Here is a 24,405-nt window from a genome sequence, read left to right as displayed (position 1 = left end):
CATGAACCAAAATTATAATTTATCGTAAACAATATGTCAACTGCAGATAATTTTTTTATAGACTACATAATTTTCTAAACAATTTTGTTCAAAATGTACAAGATATAAAATGGGTGACAAAATTCTGACATGAGTAATATAGCTTGATATCTAAGACTGAGTCTCAAGACATATCCTACCTCAATTAATCCACATGCTGCATGGTAAAAAATAAAAAAAGGTTGGCCTCTATCGTAAATGGCGAGGAAGAAGATCAGAGAGTATGATTCCTCAAGGAGCACCTCAAATGTCTCGCCTCTATCGACCTCAGGTTTCCATTCATCACCTTTGGTCTTGGATCTTTGGCAGGTTACGGAATCAACGGACAAAGCACGCCTCGGCGTTGAGGTGTTATCGACGAAAACTTTGATTTTGATTTCCATATTTCATCTGCTTCAACTGTGTACTGGTAGGTTGAGATGGGAGGTTGCAAGGCCCCTATAACTAGTGAATGAAAAGCCATGTCCACTGGATATGAGAGGGGAGTTGGATGACACTGCTGCATTCAAGAACTTCAACAAGTATAATCCTTTGATATTTTGTTCTAAATTCTATATTTTACTTTTCAAGTCATGAAAATTTAGCATCTAATGCATATAACTACTTGTTATCCAATCTATATATCTTTATGCTTTCAGGTGGGGAAATATAGAGTTTCCATTGCCTTTTGGAAGAGTTCTGAGCCCTACAGAAAGCTTCATTCATTCCTTGGATGATAAGGTATTTTTTTACTTTTTTCTGTATAATTTCTGTGCTATTGTTATAAAATTAAGGGAAGCTTTTCTTTACGCTTTTATAATTTGCTGAAAACAAGCTTTCTCACACTGTTTTGCCAGTTTATTTTACATGGGCTTTGCTTACATTAATTCTGCATATAATTAGTATTGAGCTCTAGAATTTGCTATCTGTAACCTAGATAACTTACACCTTACAGTGCTATTCTTGTTGCAGCACCTTAGTTTTGTAAAATTCATACTTTCCCTGCCTTAATAGTTAAACAAGGGATTTTTCTCTATGTAGGGATTCCTAAAATATATTCTTTTCATATTGCAGACAAGTGCATCATTGAAATTTACTGTATTGAACCCAAAAGGACGCATCTGGGCAATGGTAGCAGGAGGTGGTGTGAGTGTAATTTATGCTGATACTGTAAGTTTCCATGTTTTGTTGATATATTTCAGTTCTTGCTAAAATGTGAATAAAGGGGCCATCTCAAACAGAGATTATTGGGAAGTTTTCTTTTAGAAGTTCTTTTGGTGAGTTAATATACCTATGTTTACTAGGTTGGAGATTTAGGCTATGCATCAGAGCTTGGCAACTATGCTGAATATAGTGGAGCTCCAAACGAGGAGGAGGTGTTGCAGTATGCAAGAGTTGTAATTGATGTAAAGATGATATCCAATTGATTTCCCCACTCTATTCTTGTGGTTTAAATTTCCCTTTTTCATAGCCAGTGGCTTTATCACTGCATTTGTGAAGATTGTGCTCATGACTGTGTTGCAGTGTGCTACTGCAGATCCCGATGGCCGTAAGAGAGCCCTTCTTATTGGAGGTGGCATAGCAAACTTCACTGATGTTGCTGCCACATTCAGCAGGATTATTCGAGCCCTGAAAGAGGTGTGTTATCGTTAGTTGTATTCTTAATCTGCTTCAACTTGTTAATTTGAAAGTTTATGAGTTGATTTCCTAATCACTCTACAGGAATCAAAGATTAAAGCAGCGCGAATGCACATCTATGTCAGAAGAGGTGGTCCAAACTACCAGACTGGTTTGGCAAAGATGCGTGCATTGGGGGAGGAATTGGGAGTACCAATTCAGGTAAGGAATAGGGATGACAATCTTTCTAGGGATCATGCTTTTAAATGTGACATAAATATGCTCACCTGCTGACCACTGACCAGCAACTTTTAGTTACCAGAATCCGGGACCAATGAGTAGTTACTAAATGCTTTTTGGTTTATAGTCAAACTATTCTAGTAAATGGTGTAAATTGAGAAATCTTGTAACTCTTAGTTTTTACCTTAAGGCTTTGGCAGTAAGCCTGAGGATTTTTAAGCTAAATAGGTGTTATGTGTCTGCATTGGAGTCTTGCGTAAAGAGTTTTCTTTACCATTTTTTAAACTATACCCTCTATTTGGTATAAAAGTATTGATATAGAAAATTCTTTTCTGTATTTTGTTGTGTGACTGTAGTAATCTTGTGGTTCCAGGTTTATGGACCAGAAGCCACAATGACGGGTATCTGCAAACAAGCTATTGATTGCATCATGTCCGACGCATAAAGCAGATTAATTTTTGTCTCATCATGTTTCATTTGTGAAACTAATTTGGTGGTGTGTTGATGGATTTAATGATATAAGTCCATTGTCTGGACCAAGCAAAGACGAATAAGATCGAAGTGAAGAGGATAGATGTTGCAAGTCTGAAACTGTTATATTCTTATCTTGTCTTCCTATTGTGATTTTATTGTTATATTTTGACTGCAATATGGTTAGAACATTATAAAAACCCTCAACAGTATCTGTGAAAAATGTAATCTTAGTTGATGACATTTCTTAAAGTGTTGATTTCTCTATTTGAATTTCTTTTGTTGATATCGGGGACTAATGCAAAGAATTCTCAAGCCCATTGTCAAGAACCAATTCTTCCCAAAGTTCTGGGGTAGTTAATTCATGACATAATATCATCATTATAATTTCTAGATATATTTTCCTTTTGATTAAGTAAAAAATGTGTCAAGAAAGTTGACAATATCTAGTCCTTTGTTTAATACAAAAAAGTATTAACTAAGAGTTTGCTTAAAAACTAAATTGTTTGTGAAAATTAAAAAAAATGGTCCCGGCGGGGCTCGAACCCGCGACCTTCGGCTCATAAGACCAACGCTCTAACCAACTGAGCTACGGGACCATTTTATTATAATATTTCAATTTAATATTATATTACAATAAAGTTATTAAATTTGAACTTTATAATCAAACATAGATGATCAAAATTTAGTCTTAAAAAGTCATGTGACTCTTTAACTAGTCTTATTATATTAAATCTAATCCTTCATATATGATTATATAACTTAGATTTAATCTTCATATTTTTATATAAAATATATTTTCATAAAATATGTCATTTTTAAATTGATGGTAGAGAATGAAGTAAAATGAAACAAAACACAATGAACAAGAATACAATAAATTAAAAATGTCATTTTAATGTTTGAATATTTCCCTCTTTTTTCCTATATATACAAACATCTAAGTCTATTTACTTCCTAATACTTCTACTCCCTCTCTTTCATACTATTTTTCTCATGAATGGTTCAATAATTTGTAATTATATATCAACTAAACGGTTTAATTTAATTTTTTATCTCTTTCAATCTATTTTTTTTAACATTTTTAGTTCTAACTTAATTTTGAATATTTTTATAAAATATCAATAATTAAAAATAATAATATATCACTACATAAATTATTTATCATAAATCTAAAATATATTTTAATTGTTAAAATTATTTATTTTTTACATATTTTAATTATGATATAACTTAAAGAGAGAAAAAATTAGTTATTATAATTACAAGTTTAATTTCATGCTAAAATACTAGTTTATGATAAGTTGTAACTTTATAGTTCCTATATTAGCCAATTCAATAATATTAAGAAATGTAAAGAAAAAAGAGAAATAATTTTCGTGTGTTATATTTGAGCAATGGGTTAATGGGTTATAGGAGTGTTAACACTTTGGGTTAAATCAATTTTGAAAATAAAAATCACCTGATCTAGTCATCCTTCATTTTTCTTTTTCTCCAAATATAAGGGGACCCGTTTGCACCTCTAAATTCTCAGAATCCCACGAATTTTTTTTTATCCTATCTCCTACTTTCCTCTTTCGATAATTCTACGGGACTGTATGTTGGATGAAAAATATCATTTTTTTTACCAACAGTAGCTTTTGATTATTAATTAAATTATATAAAAAAACTAAACATAATAAATCGCGGGGATAGCTCAGTTGGGAGAGCGTCAGACTGAAGATCTGAAGGTCACGTGTTCGATCCACGTTCACCGCATTCTGTTGTTTTTTTTATAAAAAAAATTAGTTTCAGTACAAACTCTATGTTATTCAATTACAAAAGTTTTCGTGTTTGTAAAATTTATATTGAATGTTTTTATGGTAATATTTGACATAATTATATATAACTATTAATAACAAGAATTATTAATTTGGAGTACATATTGGATAATTTTATTTTTATATTATTTTTAAAATTTTTCTTTTAACTTACATTAACTTCTTATTAATTTTTATATTATTAGTTTTTTTTATTCTGTTATTTTTTATTAATTGTATTTAACTTTTGTTTTTTTATTATTTAAAAATTTAGAGTTCCCCTAGTTTGTATAAAAGAGCTGCCATCCATTCATCATTTGTTGTCATTTAATTTAATTTTTCAGGCAACCATTTAAATTAATTTAATAATAAATAATAAAACATACTGTATTTAATAGTGGACTCTGTCTACCTACCATCATGATTTGGAATCGATGTGGACTACAAAACCCTACCAACCGTGCCCCTATAAATATTGTAAAGGAGACAATGAAAAAATTGTCTTGGTCATTTAGACTAAAAATCATTTGCTTTACTACTTGGAGTCTCCAAGAATTTACTTTGTACGATTCTATCAATATTCATTATTTTCTTCACTTTATATAACTTAATCATTTTTTCTTTAGTGATTCTACTTAAAAAAACTAATATTAAATAAATCTCAACTCATATTTAATTTTTATTTCATTTTAATTAGAAATTTTTACTCGTTTTATTTTTATTTTGAAATAATAATAAAAAGTTAAAAAATGTATAATCTATAGTGAACTTTTTTTAAGAGAATTAAAATGTTTTAAAATATAACAATTATATTTTCCATTATTAAAATACATTACAATGTATAATAGATTATATGAACTTGATGGTTGTAAGGTGCCCCTCCTCTTCAGATTAGCAAATGGGAAAGGTTTCTTTCACCAAAACTCAAAGTAACTCACACTTGAACGTTGTTTTAAAGTAATGTGTGATATGTGAAAATGAAAAATTTATTGTGATATTGATTGTCTTGTGAATTTTAACTAAATAAATGTTTGGATTCATAAAGGTATTAAATTTCATTTGACTATCGACAAGGACATGGATACATGTGTGTTTATTTGATTATGCTTTATGATTCTATCGTAAAAAATTGGTAAAGATATTATATTGTGTATTTTTATTTTTACATATATGGTCTAATAGTTTTATGTAATGTTACAAATTATGGTAAAGCTTTGGTAGAAAATGAAGAAAAACTTAGAATAACCACCGAAAATAGGAATTTTTTGTTCATAAAAAACTGTTTTTAAGTTATAAATTAATAGCAAAAATAAAGAATAATTCTTTAATAATTACTCTTACAATAACTTGATCGAGATTTCCTGAAGAAATTAATTATATCAAGAAGATTGTCTTATGTTCCATTATATTCCATTTATGTTCCATTACTGTAAATGGTAATAAAGCCTTACAATTATCTAACAGTTCATTGGCTTGATTATCTAGATCCCCTCTAATCCTTATAAATACAAGGAAATTCTCCCATTCTAAAAAATAAAAATACTCTTCTTCCTTAAAACTTTGTCTAAAATCTTTACTAACTATCGAATGTAGAAATTTCTACATATAACTTTTCTTCCGTCAATGATAATGACAAGGAAGAGTCTCCATTTTTACGCTTTTAATCCCTTGGATCTACAAATCTCAACCTTTGACTCACCTTAGTGTGAATTACAATTGGATTGTATTAGGTGATAACTAAATAGTTGAACTAATCTATTGAGTACTTAAGCATTTTCTGAAAATGTTTGATGGTCATTTGTATTTTACTAAATAATATATTATTTTTAGGTTATTTTAAAAATAAATTTACTAGTTTATTTAAAAGATTGTAGTATAATCGATTAGAATCTGAGTTAGTAATTCCTTTAAAAAAGAAAAATAATTGAGTTAGTGATGAAAGATTAGATAGTATGCACTAGATCTTAGGTTTTAATTTTACTGTTTATCATCGTACATAATTTTTTTTAGTATTACCTTTAAACAAATTTTTATACTAAATATGTGAAAAAGTTATATTAAATAAATTAATTATATTTAAAGTTTTGTTCCTATTGAGTTATGATGAGTTGAGGCTGAGTTCCGATTGAGTTGTAGCCGAGTTTCAATTGAGTTTTGGTAAGTTGTGGTTGAGTTTCGACAAGATGTGGTGAGTTATGGCCAAGCAAAATCTTTAATCTCTTAACTTGATCAAGTCATTTGGGTCCAAGGTGCTTATGTATCGGTGGATGAAATGATTAAAACGTACCTTGTTGTATTTTCTTTGGGTCTATATAGACACGTTTGACCCTGAGGAGGTTACACTGACTAACTAATCCTCTAAGTGTTGTGTGTGATCGTGGGGAGCTAGTGGTAAGCACTAGCAGAGTAATTGTCGAGTTTATGGATTTTACGGTACATAAACACCATTAGTTGAGTAACTGTCGAGTTCATGGGTTTACGATACATAAGCCCCTCAAGCTCTGAGTTCATTATGAATGATAGTTTTATGTGTCATCCCACCAAGTTGGAGAGCTTGGTCTTTTGAGCATGTGCTGAGTTGAATAAATCAGACATATATGTTACGCGAGTTTAAGATGAATTTTAATTTTTCTTATATATCGTTGTTTTATACTAGGTGAATGTTTTCTTTGAAAAAATAAGGTTGAGATCCAACCTCTTGAGAAGTGTTTGAAAAAGCTAAGGTTCGGATCCAACCTCTTAAGAAGTGCTTGAAAAAACCGAGGTTCAGATCCAACCTCTGGTCATTATTAACTAATATGAACATATACTATTAAATAAACTAGCAAATAACAAAATAGATGAACAAACATATAACTTGGGCAATGTATAGTGCAAAAGGGTTTTATTGATGATTTAGTTCATAACAGATCATCCTTTTACATGGATACTCAGGTGTGCCTTGTTAAAACCTCTTCAACAAAAACCTTTTTTTTTACAAGTGGGAAAAATACTAAAGTAGGAAAAAGAGAAAGTACATTACCTGATTTTAACTGTAGTAAGGCCTTAAGTGAGTTGCATTCTAGGTCTTAGGGATGACCCTTCAAAACATATTTGGTTGCAAAAATCAGAAAATTCCTCCATCTGGATATATCCTGTCGCTCTTGCTCTAAGTTCATCCAAATCTTTGGGTTGCTTTCGAAAGAGGCTGTCGATGAACAGCCCAAGTTTTAGTGTTGTGATCATGGAATACAATGTGACACTAGGGTTGAGATCTCTAATTTTGACAGAGACGACTATGTATCTCTCCATGAATGACTGCAACGATTCGTCATTAGCTTGACGCAGATTGACCAAAGCTACAAATGTTGTGTGATGAGGACAACTGGTTGCATATTGCGCTCCGAAAAGTTGGGCTAAGGTTATGAATGAATCAATAGATCATGGTGGTAAGCGTTTGCACCACATCAACGCTAGTCCTTTAAGGGAGGTGGGGAAGACCTTGCACAACACAATTTTTTCGTTTGAATATAAGTTTATCTGAGTGGTAAATGTGTCTAGATGTTCATCCGGATCTGATGTATCATCATATCTTTTAATATTCAATGACTTCCAGGTTATGGGCAAAGGTATGTTCATGATGCCATCGACAAACGAGTGCAAGTGAATGACATCATTGTGGATATTGAGGGACCTAGGTCTGGAGTGGATTGGGGTTTCCTCCCGATTATTGTAGGAGGAGGGCTAGGTATGGTTTTCCTGATTTCTTGTTTCGGCATAGGTGTGTGCTTAATAGGATGGAGAATGTGGTGGGGTTGGTGGTGGAGGTGGATGATGGATAGCAAGCCTTGCTCTGGGGTTTGCATTCTCCTCCCTTAACTGCAACATGTTCGCTTCGTGCTTTTGCCTCGAGGCCTCTAAGTCGGCCTTAATTTTCTTGCATAATTGTTCCATCTGTGCTTTAATTTCTTGCATTGTTGATGTCTTTGCCCGGGTGGAACATGCAGACAACCTGGGATCGCTTTTCCTTGTTATTACCATCTTATAGTCGAAGGAAATTTTTTTCTCAATCCTACGGTGGGCTCCAAATGTTCCTGCTAAGTTCCAATGAGTTTCGACTAAGTTGTGGCCGACTTCCGGTGAGTTGTGGTCGACTTCCGGTTGAGTTGTGGCAAAGTTCTCACGAGTTGTGGTGAGCTGTGGACGAGCGAAATCTTCGATCTCCTAACCCGGTGTTGGGAAAAGTACCTGGAAAAAGTACTCTGATGATCAAGTCAGTTGGGTCTGAGGTGTTTATGTATTGGTGTATAGAATGATTAAAACATATCTTGTGTTTTCTTTGGGTTTCTATATATACACATTCGACCTTGAGGAAGTTACACTAACTAATTGATCCTCTAAGTGTCGTGCATGATCGTGGGGAGCTAGTGGTCAACATTAGTTGAGTAACTGTCAAGTTCATGGGTCGTACGATACATAAGCATCACTAGCCAAGTAACTACCAAGTTCATGAGTTGTACGATACAAGTTACATTTAGAAAATATGTCTATAAGATAAGAGCCAAGAGACATTAGTCAAAAATGGTGTTTATAACTTTTATTTTGTTCCACAGTCACAAGAACGAAAGCCCAAAACCAATTCATAACTTGGATGACACATTTCCATCGGGCTGAATACCTAATGCTTTTGGAAAATTGCTTTAAGAACAATTTTTTTTTTCAACCTGCACCTCCTTGTTTCAAATATCCCAAGATTGTTCTCCATGGAATCTCTGTTTGAAAGTCTCCACCACCACAATTGCTCCCTTTTCCTCTGTCTGAAAGGATATGCCACCATAGTTGCCTTCTACGGGTCATTGTCGTTGCTTTGCATCCAAGTTTTTTTGGATTTAGTTATAATTTTGGATTCTCCAATTCTAAATTGAAAAAAATGGATGCTTCTGAATTTTGCATTCTATAATTATACATACATATGGGGATTACTTATTCAAAAAAATGCATGCTAAATTTTGGAACAATGGGAACTAGCTTAGTTTGTGGAAGAGTGTGCACGAGTTGTCGTGATCCCTGATACCTATATTTGATTGCTACAAATAAAAAAAATTACTTTATTATGAAAACAAATAATAATTTTGTTATATATGATAATTTATAATAAAATAATGATAAAAAAATACATTATTATTGATATATTTAAATTAATTTCCTAAGAAATACAAGCAACAGGAAAGTGGAAAAACAAAGATATAAATAAAAGAAAGAAATGTTATTAATATATTTGATATTTTATCATAGTTCTTAACATATTTTTAACATGATTTTTAATATTTTTTATTAATAATTAGAAATTAGTAATTACTAGTAATGATGAAACTTGTTGTAGTCTAGTAATAAATGTTGATGTAAGTGATATTGAACTTAATTTTTTTAATTAAAATTTCATATACAAACGTTTTGAATAGGAAAAAATATTATTAGAAGAAGATACTTGACTCTGTACCAATGTGATGGCAAAAAAAAAAAAAAGAAAGACTTGTTGTAGGTCCTGTTTGGGTGTGGACTAGAACTATTCCCCATAGAGTTCCCGCCAGGCAGCGTTTTTAAACTGGGAGGCATTGATTGATGCGATGGGAATTAAACCCTGTACGAATGAGTCGGTGAAGAAGCAAAAGCGTAAACATGAGCAGCAACTCCGGAGCAGTTAAGGGAAGAGAATTCCCTCTTCCTCGCTGCCCCTGCCCCTCCTCAAATTCAAATGCCCCTTCCCTTGATCTCTGGTCACAAATCGTTGCCGCTGAAACGCCCCGCCCCGAACGAATCGACGTCGTTTACCGGAGAAGACACCCTCGCAATCCTCAAAACCACGCCAACTCGTACCTCCATTTTCATTCCATCATCTTTCTTCTTCTTTATTTCATTTTCATTTTTTTTAAAGGTTTTACGGAAACTGTTTTCCTTTTCGATCGATTTTCCAGAAAGCCTCCCGATTCTGCTATACCGCGCCCGCCTCGGCAGAGTTTGGCCGATCCAAACAAGCGAGTCAGTTGGAACCGTTCTCTTTCCACCCGGTTTGTGTTGTGTTCAATTAGTTCCTTTCAAATTATCTAATTGCGGTTTCATCTGATTTTTCAATTACTCACTTTTAACAGAGGGAGGACAAGTATAGCCGTTGGGGCTTTTATGGTATACCAGCCTCAGTTGAAGAAGGACAAAAGGAAAGGAAAACCCGCTCTTCCCAAAGTATGCTTATCATATTATTATGTCCTCACATGTCTTATATTCTGCATATTTAGGAAATGCTAAATTATTGTAATTTTGATTAATAACAATAGAATATATCATTGGTTAAAAAAAAACATTGAATATATCAAAATCACAAACCGGAGTTGTGTCTGGCAGAAGAGACTCATCTCCCAGACTCTCACAACATGGCAAACCAAAGTTCGAATTCCCGTTAAGAGAGGTGCTTGTATTTAGTGCTGACAATCCTTGAACAGGATTGTTTCCTAAGGAGAATATCTATGAGGAACAAAAAAATAAAAAAAGATATCTAAAATCAATGCTATTCTAGGAGACTTGAACCATTTGTTTGTTTGCTTGTTATCTGTGTTTTTGGTATGTATAGGGAAAGGTTGTGCAACCTCCAAACGTTGACAAGGAGAGGATATACTTTCAAGAGGTTGATGCTTATGAGTTGTTGGAGGAAAGCCCCTCCCCCAAGAAAAGCACATGGACCATAGGAAATATGACACAACAGGAACCAATTCCAGCTGTATGCTCCAGATTAGAAAAATGGTTGCACTCTAGAAGGTTAAACCCCTTCTGCGGTCCATCTAGCACACTATCGAAGATACTGGATACTCCTTCCACACGTTTGGAAACTATTCGTGACATTGACTTCGGTGCTTCTGACTTGAAAACATTGGAACGAACTGACCGAAGCAATTCTCTTCTGCATACCATCAAAACTGAGGAGAAGGAAACTTCTATTGAGAATGGCAGTCATTTGCAAACAAATGAAAAGATGCTGTTTGCTCAAAGTGGTGAAGGATGTGAAGATATTGAAGCTGGTGTTAAGAAACTTTCTCTGGTATCAACGTCATCTTCAATAGATGATGACCACATTAATCCATTTTCTGTTTTATTATCGATTTGTGGACAGTCTGCACCTTCAGTGTTACAAGATATTTTCTCTAGGTATTGGATTGTTCCTTATTTTCAAGTAACATGCTATCTTAGTTTGTGAGTGACAAAGGTTGGCATAAGTGTGCGCTTGTGGATTTTGAAATAAATTTAATTCCTCGTTGCATCCATATATGATAATTTGTTGTTTGAGTGCACTGTTTCTACTTCCTATGCTACCTACTTATTTAGTTGTTTGTTATGATAGACTTTTTTGGTTTTGGTATTGGTGTTGTTGTTTTTAGTTTGCATGGCAATTTTTGTCTGCAATTAATACTGGATTGTGGTGTTAAGAAGTCAATTTGATGTTTTAGTAGTTGAAGGTTTTTCTTCCCTTTATATGCATTACAGTTTTGTAATCTCACATTAGCTGTTAAACTAAAAATAGATAAAAAAATTTCCCTTCAAGATCACAAGGTAATTGTATTATAAATCAGAATTTTATTTTATTCTTGATAGTATCGATGACCAAGGTCTACCTCAGGTGGTTGAGTAGTATGTGTTAGTTGTTGTAAATCCCTGGTACTGGAGTTCAACTCTTCTCTTTGAACCCCCCAAAAAAAACTTGTGCTAGGGCATAAATATTTTGGGGCATAATTGCCCCTTTCTAATTTGAACTTGAAGTGCCTTTGCTGAACGAATAATGCAGCAACAACATTTTGACAATCATTCCAAGTGATTTTTGAATTATAATGCAGTGCACTCATGTTCATAGCAATGCAAAATTTCTTTTTCCAGTGGCTCAGAAACTATTGTGAAAGTTGGTGAAGGAACATATGGAGAAGCTTTCAAGATTAACAATTATGTCTGCAAAATAGTTCCTTTTGATGGGGAATTCAGAGTGAATGGGGAAGTCCAAAAGGTAACAGTCGCATTAATATACTTTATTTTTGTTCCCAATAGTTATTATTCAAATGTAACTAAGTTTTTCCTGCTACGATCAGAATATTTGATGAACATGTTGATTACTACCTTAAATATTATTCAATTGATTGAGATACTGCGTTCACAGACAAAAATACTGTCAATGAATTATTGGCTATTATGTACTACAGAGATCCGAAGAATTGCTGGAGGAAGTGCTTCTTTGCAAAACTCTCAATCAATTGAGAGGAAAAGATGGAGATTCTGATAATCTTTGCAGCGCATTCATAGATTGCATAGAGTGAGTATCTGACTTGTATAATTTTAAGGTGCTGGTCGAAAGCATTTTTTCCAGAGAACAAAATTTTGATTACATTTCTTAATGCTAAGTCTAAGGTTTTAAATTGTTGTCGTGGTTTACGTTCCTCGGTATTGCGGGAAACTGCATACAGATGCGCCAATATTGTGGTCGCAGAACCTAAAAGTTTTTTATGTTGCGGCTGAAATCGCAGTTGCTGGCTTTTTTTTAAAACCTTAGTTCTAGCCATAGATTTTGAGTTTGCCATCTTTGGTTTTGTACTCTTGACATTGCGGCCAAAATCCCAGTTGCTGGCTGTTTTTTGCCATAGAAAGTAGAAACTCAGATGATTAGCAGGGTCATTGCCATCTGGCCTGGATTAAAATAACTATCTCTGATTTTAAATTTCTACTCATTTTGCGGCTAAGTACTATCGTCTTATCTATCTATGGTCCTGTCTTCTGTGATAGATTTAGAGTATGTCAGGGCCCTTATGATGCGTCTCTAATTCAAGCATGGGAAGATTGGGATCTTGAGCATGGCTCAGAGAATGATCACCCAAAAGAGTTCCCAGATAAACAGGTTTCCTCTTTTAACTTTAACTTCATTAGTGATGAACTTACGTATATTTCTAATTTGAATTGAATTTCACAATGTTAACACCCAATTATATATTGCTGTGAACATAAAATGATGGGGATTGGTAATGAAGCTATTACCTTTCGTAAAACAGACACTTGCTAATTTTGTTTCACAAATGAAGGACTTTTTTTTGGTAAAAGAACAGATTGGAGAGAATATGTAAGTGAGGAACGGGGGTATACTCTTTGGGTTTACTACTTAAAATATTTGTTACATCAAATGAGCAATCCATACTTTCATAGATCAAGCATGCCTATATCTCCGAAACAAGAATTATACATTAACTCATATAATTACATTTAGTGTTATGTGGTGTTCGTACAAGAACATGGTGGCAAGGATCTTGAAAGTTTTGCACTCCTGAATTTTGACGAGGCAAGGGCTTTACTGGTTCAGGTATGTTATACTTGTTTTGATTATGGTTGCACCTGCTGAGCGCTTAAGCTTGGCATGGTATTAATTTTTAGGCTAATTTCTGTCATAAAATACAGGTTACGGCTGGGCTTGCTGTGGCTGAGTCTGCGTTTGAATTTGAACATCGAGATCTTCACTGGTGGGTCATCATGCGGTGGCGTTGTTATATATGCTGTCATTGTATTTGCACGATTACTAATTTATGAATATCCAATTGTTCAGGGGAAATATACTTGTGGGCCGAAGTGATTCTGAAACGTTGCAGTTCACTCTCGATGGCAAGACTATGTTGGTCAAAACTCATGGATTAATAATATCTATTATTGACTTCACTTTATCAAGAATAAACACAGGTGAGCACTTGAAATTTTGGCTTTAGTATGCTATCGGGTGTTAAATTTGTCACCAGTAATAATTAACTGTCTTGTTCACACAGGTGATAGCATACTGTATTTAGATCTTTCCTCTGATCCTGACCTATTTAAAGGACCGAAAGGGGACAAACAGGTAAGGAATACTTATTTAGATTTGTAAGTTCTGTACCTCTGTTAGTTCCATCTGATTAAACTAATGATTCTAAATAACACATGCAGTCAGAAACATATCGGAGGATGAAGGAGGTGACTGAAGATTGGTGGGAAGGAAGGTACGATTCTCATACCATTCTTTTAATCTTTTGTTGGTTTCCCACGGATCTCCATAATCCTTTTTTGGAAATAATTCTGTTATTAAATAGGAGCATAGTCCTAATGAGGATTTGAATCTTGGTTGGTTACATTGTGGAGGACTAACCCCTTTGGTAGAACCAACTTTCTCGTTAGTCCTAATGAGAATTCAAATCACTTGTCCCGCTACTCCTTCCTTATCTCTAATTAAAAAGTGACCCCTCAAATTCTTTCCACAATAGCGATATTTTGTCAATTTTTTTTTTTTTAAACGTCATGTTTCTAAGGAGAGAAACAGGAAAAAGGATAGGCAAAATGTATGCTTTTAATTTGGGCAGACGTATTCAAATGCAATTCATATCCCTCTTAAGTCTTCCTTGTAGCCCATAAATCCCCTCCTTCGGCATTTTGTGTATACAACAACAAAAATTATTCTACGTGAGATTTGTTATATGTATATGAATCATAGGACATCATTCAACTTAGTTAAAGACTAAATTTTTAGAGGTATCATTCTCTTTGATTTTATATGTTTTAATTTAATTTTGGTTAAATTATTCATTTAGTTCTTAAGTTTCATGAACCGTACCTTTTAATTCTTGTAGTTTGAAAGTAGTTTTTTTAGTCTTTATAGTTTAAAAATGACATTTTTAGTCCTTATAGTTTGTATTTTAATTTTCTTTTAGTTCTTATAATTTGTATTTTAATTACCTTACTACAAAAAAATATATAAAAATAATAAACTAAAAATTAGTTATAAATTATCAATTATTTTTTTTATTATAAATTATCTTGTGATAAATTAGTTACAAATTATTTAATAATATTTTTGTAGTTAATTTTAATTGATAATATTACTCATATTTTGATGGTAAGGACAAAAGGAAATTAAAATATAAAATATAAGAACTAAAAAGACCACTTTTAAACTATAGAGACTAAAAAAGAATTATAAGGATTAAAAAAATCACTTTTAAACTACAGGAGTTAAAAGAAAATTAAAATGTAAATTATAGGGACTAAAAAAATTACTTTAAAACTATAAGGATTAAAAGATACAAATGATAAAACTATAGGAAGTAAACGAGTAATTAAACCTTTAATTTTTTATGTTGCCTCATAATTTCTTTCATTTGAAGTTCAAAAATGAAAAAAGAAAGAATTTTTTACTATACCTTATTTTTTCAATTTTAGTCAAAGAAAAGAAATTATGTAACTGAAACAATTCACTCAGCAGAACTTCCTTTAAAAGGTTATGCAATATTTATCACGAGATTCCTCTTAATAACTTCTCCTAATGTTATTCTTGGTCTCCTTCTCCTTTTTAGTTTTTACATGACTGAAAATCATATCATTCCTTATTGCTGCCTTGAGTGACATTCTTTGTACGTGTCTAAGTCATCATAATTGATTTTTTGTAATCTTTTCCTCAATCATTAATCATTGTTACACGAACAGGTTTTTATTTCTAATCATTTCGTAACCTATCCTTTTTTTGACCAGATATTCATCTTTACATTTTTATTTCTACCACTCCCACCTTTTTATCTTGTTGGTCCTTTGAAGTTCAACATTCCCTTTGGCATTCTTCGTGTAAAGAAAATTAATTGTGACAAAAAACTTTACATGACTTTCGATCGATTCAAGTATAATTCCACATATCCTCGCAATATGATAATTTGATTTGGTATTATAAGATTTGGCTGTTGGTACACTCTTGAGTCTTGACATTAGTACTGGTATATAAGTTCCAATGTTCTTTGTTGTACGTTATTGTATTTTCTAGACACTGAATTCTTGTTGCCTTTTCAAATTTACAGCTGTCCTAAAACAAACGTGTTATGGTTGATCTACTTGGTAGACATACTCCTCATGAAGAAATCATTTGTAAGTCTTCTCTCAAGTTTTAGCAACCATGTACCGGTCTTGCTTATTTATGTTATGTGGACATGGATTCTTGTAGAATTTTAATTTAGTTTTAGATATAACTTTTCAAATCTTGCTCTGTATACTTTGATATAATACCACTGCATTGCTCGATTTCAGGAATTTCACTGTAATACTTGTTAAGAAAGTCAATCTTTTTCTTTTCCCTTCTAAATTATTCACGTGCACTTTGATGTGTTACTTTTGTTATATAGTCGAGTTAAACAGCATTTATTTTGAATAGTCATAAACTCTAGCCTTAAACGAATTGAAAAATGTCAGGAGCAAAATATTGACCCTAAATAAGGCAGTACATAACGAACTATTGTTATTGCAGGAACGTACTACGAAGCACGAGAGAGATCTACGATCCTTGAAGAAACGTCTTGACAAGTATGATTCGGCCAAGGAAGCAATTCTTGATCCCTTCTTCACTGATTTGTTCGTTGAGTCTGACCCAAACTTAACAATCTAAAGCTCCTTTTCCCACCTAACATGGCATTTTGTCAAAACTTTACTCGACTTTCTTGCATCTTTGGAGGCAGCTTTACTCCATTGTTCAACTTGATCCGTACAAGGTGAATTTTGTTTTTGCCAAGTTAAAATATTAATGTATAGATCGAAGTGTGATAACTGAATATATAGCTACAAAACTTCTACAGCAATGCAGGTTAATTGTGATAATTTCTTCTGTATATTTTTCCTAGTTAATGTTATCACATTTTGATTTTAATGTTTATACTTGACAAAAACTTCCAAGTCCTTCAAAATGTACACTTTTGTTTTCCCTTGAGGGAGAGGGTTAACCACTTAATATACTAAGCAAATGTTAGGATTATAGGATATACACAGCAAAATTTAGGTTAATTAAGAAAAAAAGTATAACATTAAAGATTAAAAAAATTACAAGGAATTTATATTTTTTGTAAAATGTGTTTTAAGTTTTTTTTGTTTTGACGAAATGTGTTTTATGTTTTAACTGCCTCAAAAATTGGTAAAATCAAAATGAAGGGGCAGGGACTATCATTTGGCAGTAAGCTTTCTATGCTGAAACTAGCATGATATATTCGCACTAACGTGTTAGTTAGAAAATGTTGATATCCCGTAAAATCCGCAATCGCTAATAGCATACAAACACGTTACTTTTTCAATTGCATTAGCCCCAAATTTTCGCTGTTTCTTGACTGTGCGAGGGAGCTACTTAATCCTCCAATATCTATTAAAGAGTGAAAAAACAAAACCCACACTCAGTGTTTATCAAATTATTTTTTCCTTGTTTTGTAAGAAAGACACAACAAACAACTTTATAAACCCATAATCCTACTTTTCGGATTGTCTTATTGCACCTCTTCTAATTACTTTGTGGTTTTGAGATTCAGAGTGGACCCTTTTGTGCACCACCCCATCACCCCCACTCTTAGCTTTCGGCTAGAGACCTAGTCAGACACTAGTCCTTGTTAAGCGAGAGCAAGCCGAATAGATTATTCCACATGGCTTGTCCCCACTCATGTTACTGGGTTGTGATTGTATCTTAGGGCATTGCCTTTTCTGAATATTTTGCCCAAACTACACATGGCTAACGCAGCCAATAATCCAAGTAGAATATTTTAGTCTACTAAGCCTAATAACTCATTTTCAATTTCTTCAATGCCTTTTGCACCCAAGAAAAAAATAGTCATGACTTTTTTATGCCTTTATTAAGTGTCAAATCTATGACTATTGGTAGTGGTTTTTGCTGAGAGAATATGACTCTTTTCTTATATAAATCTTTACCACCACACACTCAACTTTATAGATCCTTAGTAGATACTCCAAACTAAAGCCAATGCACATGGTTTGATCCCTGAACTCCGAGCAAATTTTCCGTAATCTTGTAATTTTTGTTCCGTTACAGATTTTCTTTTAAAAAAAAATAAAGGTTTTTTTTATTCTTAATTTAAAAGAAATTGATACAATAAATAACCGTATAAAATCAGGTATTATTAGTGTGACATGAACATGTAATTTGGGAGCATTCAACGCGGGTGTTTAATGAGTCATTCAACAAGTTTTTACTGTTAAAACATATGATTTGCCAGTGTATTGCTTGGGTAAGTGGTAGGTAATAATTGTTTAATTCATTCTTACTAATTAAAAAATAATTTTTTAATAATAAAATTTAATGTGACTCACGTTAAACACACATTCTAATAACTTTAATATTAAAATATATGTTTATATAGAATTTTTAAACTTACGTGACATTCTAGAACTCATAAATTTAAGATAAACAATTTATTTACCCAATCATGCATTATAAATGTTATAAGAGGAGTGAAGAAATAATTATTGATTTCATTTCTTTACTTTCCAGGTAGTCCCCCTCCCTCCTAACTAATTAATATCCTAAACAATTAATATATCTATTTTTGTAAAAATTACAGTAACTTCCCTTGAAGTTTCATGTAATTATCCAAGCATCTCCTTTTTTTTATCGTTATTTTCACCTCCTTGTACGAGGTGTTAGTGAAAGATTTGAGAGAATATTAGTATAATGTTCTCAAACATATAAAGAAATGTTAGTGTAATGTTTTAAACTTAAAGGAGATTAGTGCAATAAAATAAAAAGGATCAGATTATGTGTAATTAAACAAAACTCGGGGATGTTGTAATTTGCTCATGTTTTTTCATTAAAAATCATATTAAAATACATTAAAAAGGAATAATTAAATATGTAATTATATTTTTTAATTTTTAATTTCTGAATTGTTCATTCCGTCTCATTTTGCATCTTATTTTTAGCATATTCCTTTATTTCAAACCATTTGTCAATTTAGAATATTAAAAAATAGCAATTACTTTTTTTAAATACCTTTATTTATGTTAAGAAATAAGTGTACTAGTAAATAGTAAATACATAGCTGTAATGGTAAAATATAGGTAATCATTTATGAAGTAAAAATATTTTAGTGGAAAAAATTGTTTTATTACTATAAAATTGATATAGTTAATTACTTTTAAGATGTGTATTTTAGCTAAAATAACAGATAAAAATAAAATAAGACAGACTGAATAACCTTTTTAGTAACATTTATTAATGTTTGCATCCATAATAATAGAAACATCAAAGCTCTTACAATATAAATGTCTAGTCTACCTTTGTCAACTCTCGTACTTTTATTCAACAACTACCGCCCTGATTTGAACTTGCAAGTTGCAACCATCAGCCAGCAATCATTCATGACCGAGTCAAGAATCCAACGGCTCACTATCGTTATACGTGCATAAAATGATACTGGTAAAATAGTATAACGGTATAAAAATAAATTTTTTTTAAGGAATTTAATTCGGTTTGTTGAATAAAAATGTGAGTTTTTTTTTTTTGTAAATTTATGACATTATTTTTTATTTTTACGAATAAAAAATAAAATTTCTCAATATTAAGGATTCTTTTGACAAAAAAGAAAATAAATAAATAAGAAATATGGTACTATGGTACTTAAAAATAAGACATGTGTGTCCAATTCCTCATTTGTAAAAGCACATGAGCATGATTTAAAAATCTTGATCGCTAGGGACTAGGACATAAGGGCTTTGGGAAAGATAAAGAAAAAAGAAAGAAAAGAGAGAGCATTTTTCTTCGTACTTGTGATCGCACCAAAACATTCTTCGTGACAAAGTAACATATTTTCATTATTTTCCCTACCTTTATGGCTTTGTATCTTGAACACCTTTTAGTACTAAGCTCCACTTCTTCTTTCTCATGTTTTCTTGTTTTTAAAAACCAAGGAACCAATCACACACACCAATATTCCACATTGCATAATGGCCAAGGAACCTTCTCTATGCCTCTTGTTCCTCTCTTTTCTCCTTTTCTGCTCTTCTGGTGAGTAACCATATTTAACACTTTCTCCTTTCCTTGTTTTTTGTTTCTCAATCTGTAACACTTAACTGAGCTCGATCCTTTTCACTTTGCAGGGACTACTGCATCTTCATCATCTGCTGCTACTACATTCTTCCAGAAAAGCAAGATCTCTAAATCTGAGATTCGGTTTTGTGTATCTGATTACAAGTTTTTGAGCACTCTCACCAACACCAACCTGTCAGTTGATTTCTTCTTAAATGAAAGCCTGGTTGAAAATTTTGTTTCTTCAAAATCAAAATCATCTCTGGTTTCATGGCTAGAAACTCGTCTTTTGAACATTTTTCCACAAGTAGACATCAGAAGCATCGTTGTTAGATGTGGCAGTGAGTGCTTACGCCCAGATGAGATGCCTTTGCTCATACCTGTTCTCAAATCAATTCATTCATTTCTCAGCAATCTTCAACTAAGCAGGGAAACTAAAGTCTCCGTGGCTTTTCCACTTTCATTCTTAGAGAATTTGAATGCATCATATGAGAGTGATCTCCTTAGGATTGTTATGTTTTTGAATAAAATAGATTCATTTGTCTTGATAGAAGACATCATTGATGGGGAATCGAGCACTTTTCAGTCTGTTATTGAAAGAGCCACCCTTGCTGCTGCTATTCTTCCCTGCAAAGATGTTCCTGTGGTTTTCACAATCAAGAGCCATGATATTCCAAGTTCAATGGAATTAGCTCAATTTACTGAGGCAGTATCCAAATATCTTGAAGCAGTTTCTCATTTTACAAAGAGAATAGTTGCATTCTATGCACAAGTACGCACAACCAATGATTTTGTACTACTCAAAAAAGAAGAGGGAGAAGAGATATTTCCTTTGTTCCTAAGAGAAAATCCAAGCAAAGTCCACATCAGAAGAACTCTACAAGACACAACCAACTCACCAACCCCACCTTCACCAGTAATCACACCTCCAGATACACCAACCATCATCACAGTTTCCCCCACCAATCCAGCTTCAACACCTGTCACAGTTCCTTCTACCACACCAATTGTTCCCTTAGCCCCTACAAATCCAGCCAATCCGGTTACCAACCCTGTGACCTCTTCTTATCCACCACCATCATCAGGAAGTGTTCCTGTCACAAGTGCACTGCCTCCTCCTCCAAGCACAAATGCTCAAGCCATGCCAGGGGGGCAGAGTTGGTGTGTGGCAAAGACTGGAGTTCCACAAGCTTCTCTTCAATCAGCACTGGACTATGCTTGTGGAATGTCAGGTGTGGATTGTTCACAGATACAGCAAGGTGGGAGTTGTTACAATCCAAATTCATTACAAAACCATGCTTCTTTTGCCTTCAACAACTACTACCAAAAGAATCCTGCGCCAACAAGCTGTGACTTTGGAGGCACTGCCACCATAGTGAACACCAATCCGAGTAAGATCTTATTAGTTAAATATCCCTATTCTTTTAGAGTTTGACTTATATATACTGTTAGTCTAAAGATTATACTATTTTTTTGGCGTCCTCATTTTAAGTTTTGGTTCTAATAGAGAGGACTGTAAGTTTTAGTCCCTGTACAAGGATAAAAGTTAAGTTTTGTAGTTTAGGGTTTAGGGTCATCATTACTAATATCAGAAAATACTTTTTGGTGGTGTAAAATTGCTACAAATTTTTTGTGGTAATAAAGTGCCAAAAAAAAAAACTGTCAGGGACTCAAATTTTGTAGTTTTCTCGTATAGAGAATAAATCTTAAAACGGAGACAATTATAAGGACGAAAGGAATAGTTTAACCTAATCTAAAACAACTTTAGGCAGATATTCAATTAGAATTTAATTTGTTACAGTCAAATCTTATTGGATGATTGTGTAAAGATATTTTCTACTAAAATTATCAGTCTGTGTATATGGAAGAGTATTTTTTTGGAAGAAAACAATCCTTTTAAATGAATTTTAGTAGCTTGAGGGATTAACCTCTACTTCTGGCTTTTTAGTCAAGATATCTGTCGGGACCGGGTTAAAAAGAATTGATATATAAATATATATTATGCTTCACAAAATTGAAGACCATTTCTAAAGAACTCTTTTAAATTGTGACTAGGCTCGGGTTCTTGCATCTACCCATCATCTTCAGGGGCAGGCACATCCGGGTAAGTGATATGACAAGGTTTTCTTTGCTGCAGCAAATGTTTTTGGTACCACTAAGCCATGAAGATACTAATCATGACACCATCTTTTGCAGCTCTGGTACTGGTAGCCCAGTTTTAGGGTCCCAAAGCCCTCCTGATTTAAATACCTCCTATTCGGCTAGTCTGAGACCTTTTCTTGGCTGCATGGTTCTGGCAATATCATTAGTCACTGCAAGACTCACTGCATGAGTTTTCCACAAGAATCATCGGCGTTGAAGTTCGATACACGTGGCTTTGGAGTTACATGTGTTGTAATATTACAAGCAGTGTACAGCTCTACAAGTGCATAATGACAGTAGAATGAATAGAAGAGAGATTACGTGATGATGACAGGTTATGGTCAGGTTCAGTTACAAGGCTAGTATATAGTTCTGTGTGCATTGGTCCTAGTTTGTGTTGGAAATTCATTTGCATATAAATAGGGGCTTGTACTTATTTTGCAAAATGATTCACGTGGATATGTAGAGTTAGAAACCAGGTTAACTGACTCGTAGATGGGTCAAGGGAACAATTTCACATTTTGAGAGCTTGTCGAGATTTAGAATGAGTAAAAAAAAAATGTGTCATGTTTCATCTGTAAAGCAACAATTTATGGTATTGGTAAATTCTGACGGTTTATTGGGGAACCACTCCAACATCATTTGTTATAGAGCCTGGATGCTTTAATGGATTCTAATCATCATGCTTTTTAATTTTACTGTCCATATTCAAAAACTCTTCTTCTTCAATGAGTTATTATTTGTTAAGGTAATGCTCTTCGTGCATTACTGATACACATTACACAAGACTATGCTTCTCTTCCAATGAGCTCAAACTAGAAACCACTAAAGAAAGAAACAGCTGAAAAATCAGCAAACAAAGACAATTGAATCCAAGCCGGAGGATGATCATAGAAATGGACGCCAATCGTAAGCGTGATGCAGAATGAATTATTGACCATGATTGAGTTTTATTATTTTATTTAAAGAATTTTCATCTCGAAATTGTCTTCTGGTTTTGGATTTTTTGTTGTTAATTACTCCATCTGTTTCTAAATTAATACTAGTAGTCATTTAAGGTTTGTCTGTACAAATTATGACAATCAATAAAAACAATTATGAAATTATTAGACATTTTTCTATTGTACCCCTGACTCTCCTATTTTACTATTTAGGAATTTCATTTTTACTTTGAATTATCTAAATTAAGTTTTGAGCTAACGCATTTTTGGGCCTAGGTTGCCTGACTATCATGGATTGGGCTTACGTGATCCAATCCGGAACAATTATTCAACAACTACAAGATTACATCGATCTTAAGCTGATCTACACCACATATTTTAAATCCACACTAAGATTATTTAATACTACTGGTTTAGGCTTTTTAATAAAAAAAAAATTATATTAAGTGACATTGAAACTTTACCCGATAGTTGGCCAATCAGAATCATGCAAAGCATGCCCAGCAAATAACATTAAAAGAATAGGATCCTTTCCTCTCCTCAAAAACCTTCATTGGAGAATACTCACTGCACTAGAATAAAAACACCCGGACAAGTATAAGGTGTGGAAAAACCAAAATGAATTAATAAATTTTATCAATTAAGTGCTCTAGCCAAGGATCGTAGGAGAAAAAAGGAAGCAAAATACTCATTTTATTGGATGGTTTGTCACAGTCTAGTGTGTAGCATAAAATAAGCCACCGATTCCTTGATTTCTCAAAGAGTTTAACAAAAATTGAACATGATACTTCATTCCTTGCTGCATAGTTATCTAAATTTGGAGAAATCCAATGTTATCCGAACAACATGCTCCTCCATAATTGCTTATCTACCTCACCATGCAAGAACAGTGCTTTCAGAATATAAACATTAGTTCATTAGTTTAATATTAACATGAGGACGTATAAACTATAATGGCATTCGACAAAACTGGTAAGTAGGTATCATTCACTCACATGGTTTTTCAATATTAAATAATTAGATATTATCATTAGTGTGACTTTCAAGCAAGCACAGGTTATTTTTTTTTTAATCCCGGGAACATGAGGATGGAAAAATTAATTTCCATGTTTGTTACGAGACAATCAAATAATTATTGTAAGATATATAACATATTTCTTTAAAATACTTTAGAATAATATTTTTATTTTATATTCTCAGAAAAACAATCCATGAAACAAATATGTTTTTTATTTAGCCAGGAGTTATGCGGATTTTTTAATTGACAATTAACATCCTATTAATCCTCAAATTTTATCTATCATCTACCTAATTTTCTTCT

At 32.9% G+C, this 24,405-nt stretch overlaps 3 protein-coding genes and 2 non-coding genes across 5 annotated transcripts; 4 read left to right on the top strand and 1 right to left on the bottom strand.

The window, feature by feature from the left end:
* Nucleotides 1-179: 179 nt before the first annotated feature.
* LOC114400481 (ATP-citrate synthase alpha chain protein 3-like) lies at nt 180-2,629 on the top strand. The gene is made up of 7 exons (XM_028362952.1): nt 180-560; nt 678-759; nt 1,093-1,188; nt 1,323-1,424; nt 1,543-1,656; nt 1,741-1,857; nt 2,249-2,629. The coding sequence occupies exons 1-7, from the start codon at nt 514-516 to the stop codon at nt 2,318-2,320; spliced, it is 630 nt and encodes a 209-aa protein (XP_028218753.1). The 5' UTR covers nt 180-513; the 3' UTR covers nt 2,321-2,629.
* A 242-nt stretch (nt 2,630-2,871) lies between these two features.
* TRNAI-UAU lies at nt 2,872-2,945 on the bottom strand. Its single transcript has one exon. It is a non-coding gene; the product is annotated as a tRNA-Ile (tRNA).
* Nucleotides 2,946-4,031: 1,086 nt separating this feature from the next.
* Nucleotides 4,032-4,104, top strand: TRNAF-GAA. Its single transcript has one exon. It is a non-coding gene; the product is annotated as a tRNA-Phe (tRNA).
* A 5,610-nt stretch (nt 4,105-9,714) lies between these two features.
* On the top strand, nt 9,715-16,848 carry LOC114400783 (serine/threonine-protein kinase haspin homolog). The gene is made up of 14 exons (XM_028363418.1): nt 9,715-9,997; nt 10,100-10,192; nt 10,274-10,364; nt 10,750-11,321; nt 12,045-12,168; nt 12,362-12,471; nt 12,939-13,050; nt 13,414-13,506; nt 13,602-13,663; nt 13,747-13,877; nt 13,961-14,031; nt 14,118-14,170; nt 16,010-16,076; nt 16,453-16,848. The coding sequence occupies exons 1-14, from the start codon at nt 9,804-9,806 to the stop codon at nt 16,588-16,590; spliced, it is 1,911 nt and encodes a 636-aa protein (XP_028219219.1). The 5' UTR covers nt 9,715-9,803; the 3' UTR covers nt 16,591-16,848.
* Nucleotides 16,849-19,684: 2,836 nt separating this feature from the next.
* LOC114400784 (glucan endo-1,3-beta-glucosidase 1-like) lies at nt 19,685-22,836 on the top strand. Its single transcript, XM_028363419.1, has 4 exons — nt 19,685-19,980; nt 20,073-21,392; nt 22,057-22,105; nt 22,198-22,836. Exons 1-4 carry the CDS (start codon nt 19,920-19,922, stop codon nt 22,331-22,333), a joined length of 1,566 nt encoding a protein of 521 aa, XP_028219220.1. The 5' UTR covers nt 19,685-19,919; the 3' UTR covers nt 22,334-22,836.
* Nucleotides 22,837-24,405: the final 1,569 nt, after the last annotated feature.

This window comes from Glycine soja, chromosome 19 (genome assembly GCF_004193775.1).
Source record: "Glycine soja cultivar W05 chromosome 19, ASM419377v2, whole genome shotgun sequence".
NCBI lineage: Eukaryota > Viridiplantae > Streptophyta > Magnoliopsida > Fabales > Fabaceae > Glycine > Glycine soja.
Note: the sequence above shows the minus strand (reverse complement) of the source record. Positions and strands in the feature narration are given on the sequence as shown.

Coding starts and splice junctions, on each gene's coding strand:
- LOC114400481 (XM_028362952.1), top strand. CDS start 514: ATGAGAGGGGAGTTGGATGACACTGCTGCATTCAAGAACTTCAACAA. Junction 760..1,092: donor TTCATTCCTTGGATGATAAG/GTATTTTTTTAC, acceptor TTCATATTGCAG/ACAAGTGCATCATTGAAATT. Junction 1,425..1,542: donor ATGCAAGAGTTGTAATTGAT/GTAAAGATGATA, acceptor ACTGTGTTGCAG/TGTGCTACTGCAGATCCCGA.
- LOC114400783 (XM_028363418.1), top strand. CDS start 9,804: ATGAGCAGCAACTCCGGAGCAGTTAAGGGAAGAGAATTCCCTCTTCCT. Junction 10,193..10,273: donor AACCGTTCTCTTTCCACCCG/GTTTGTGTTGTG, acceptor CACTTTTAACAG/AGGGAGGACAAGTATAGCCG. Junction 13,878..13,960: donor TTTATCAAGAATAAACACAG/GTGAGCACTTGA, acceptor TTGTTCACACAG/GTGATAGCATACTGTATTTA.
- LOC114400784 (XM_028363419.1), top strand. CDS start 19,920: ATGGCCAAGGAACCTTCTCTATGCCTCTTGTTCCTCTCTTTTCTCCTT. Junction 19,981..20,072: donor TCTCCTTTTCTGCTCTTCTG/GTGAGTAACCAT, acceptor TTCACTTTGCAG/GGACTACTGCATCTTCATCA. Junction 21,393..22,056: donor CATAGTGAACACCAATCCGA/GTAAGATCTTAT, acceptor AATTGTGACTAG/GCTCGGGTTCTTGCATCTAC.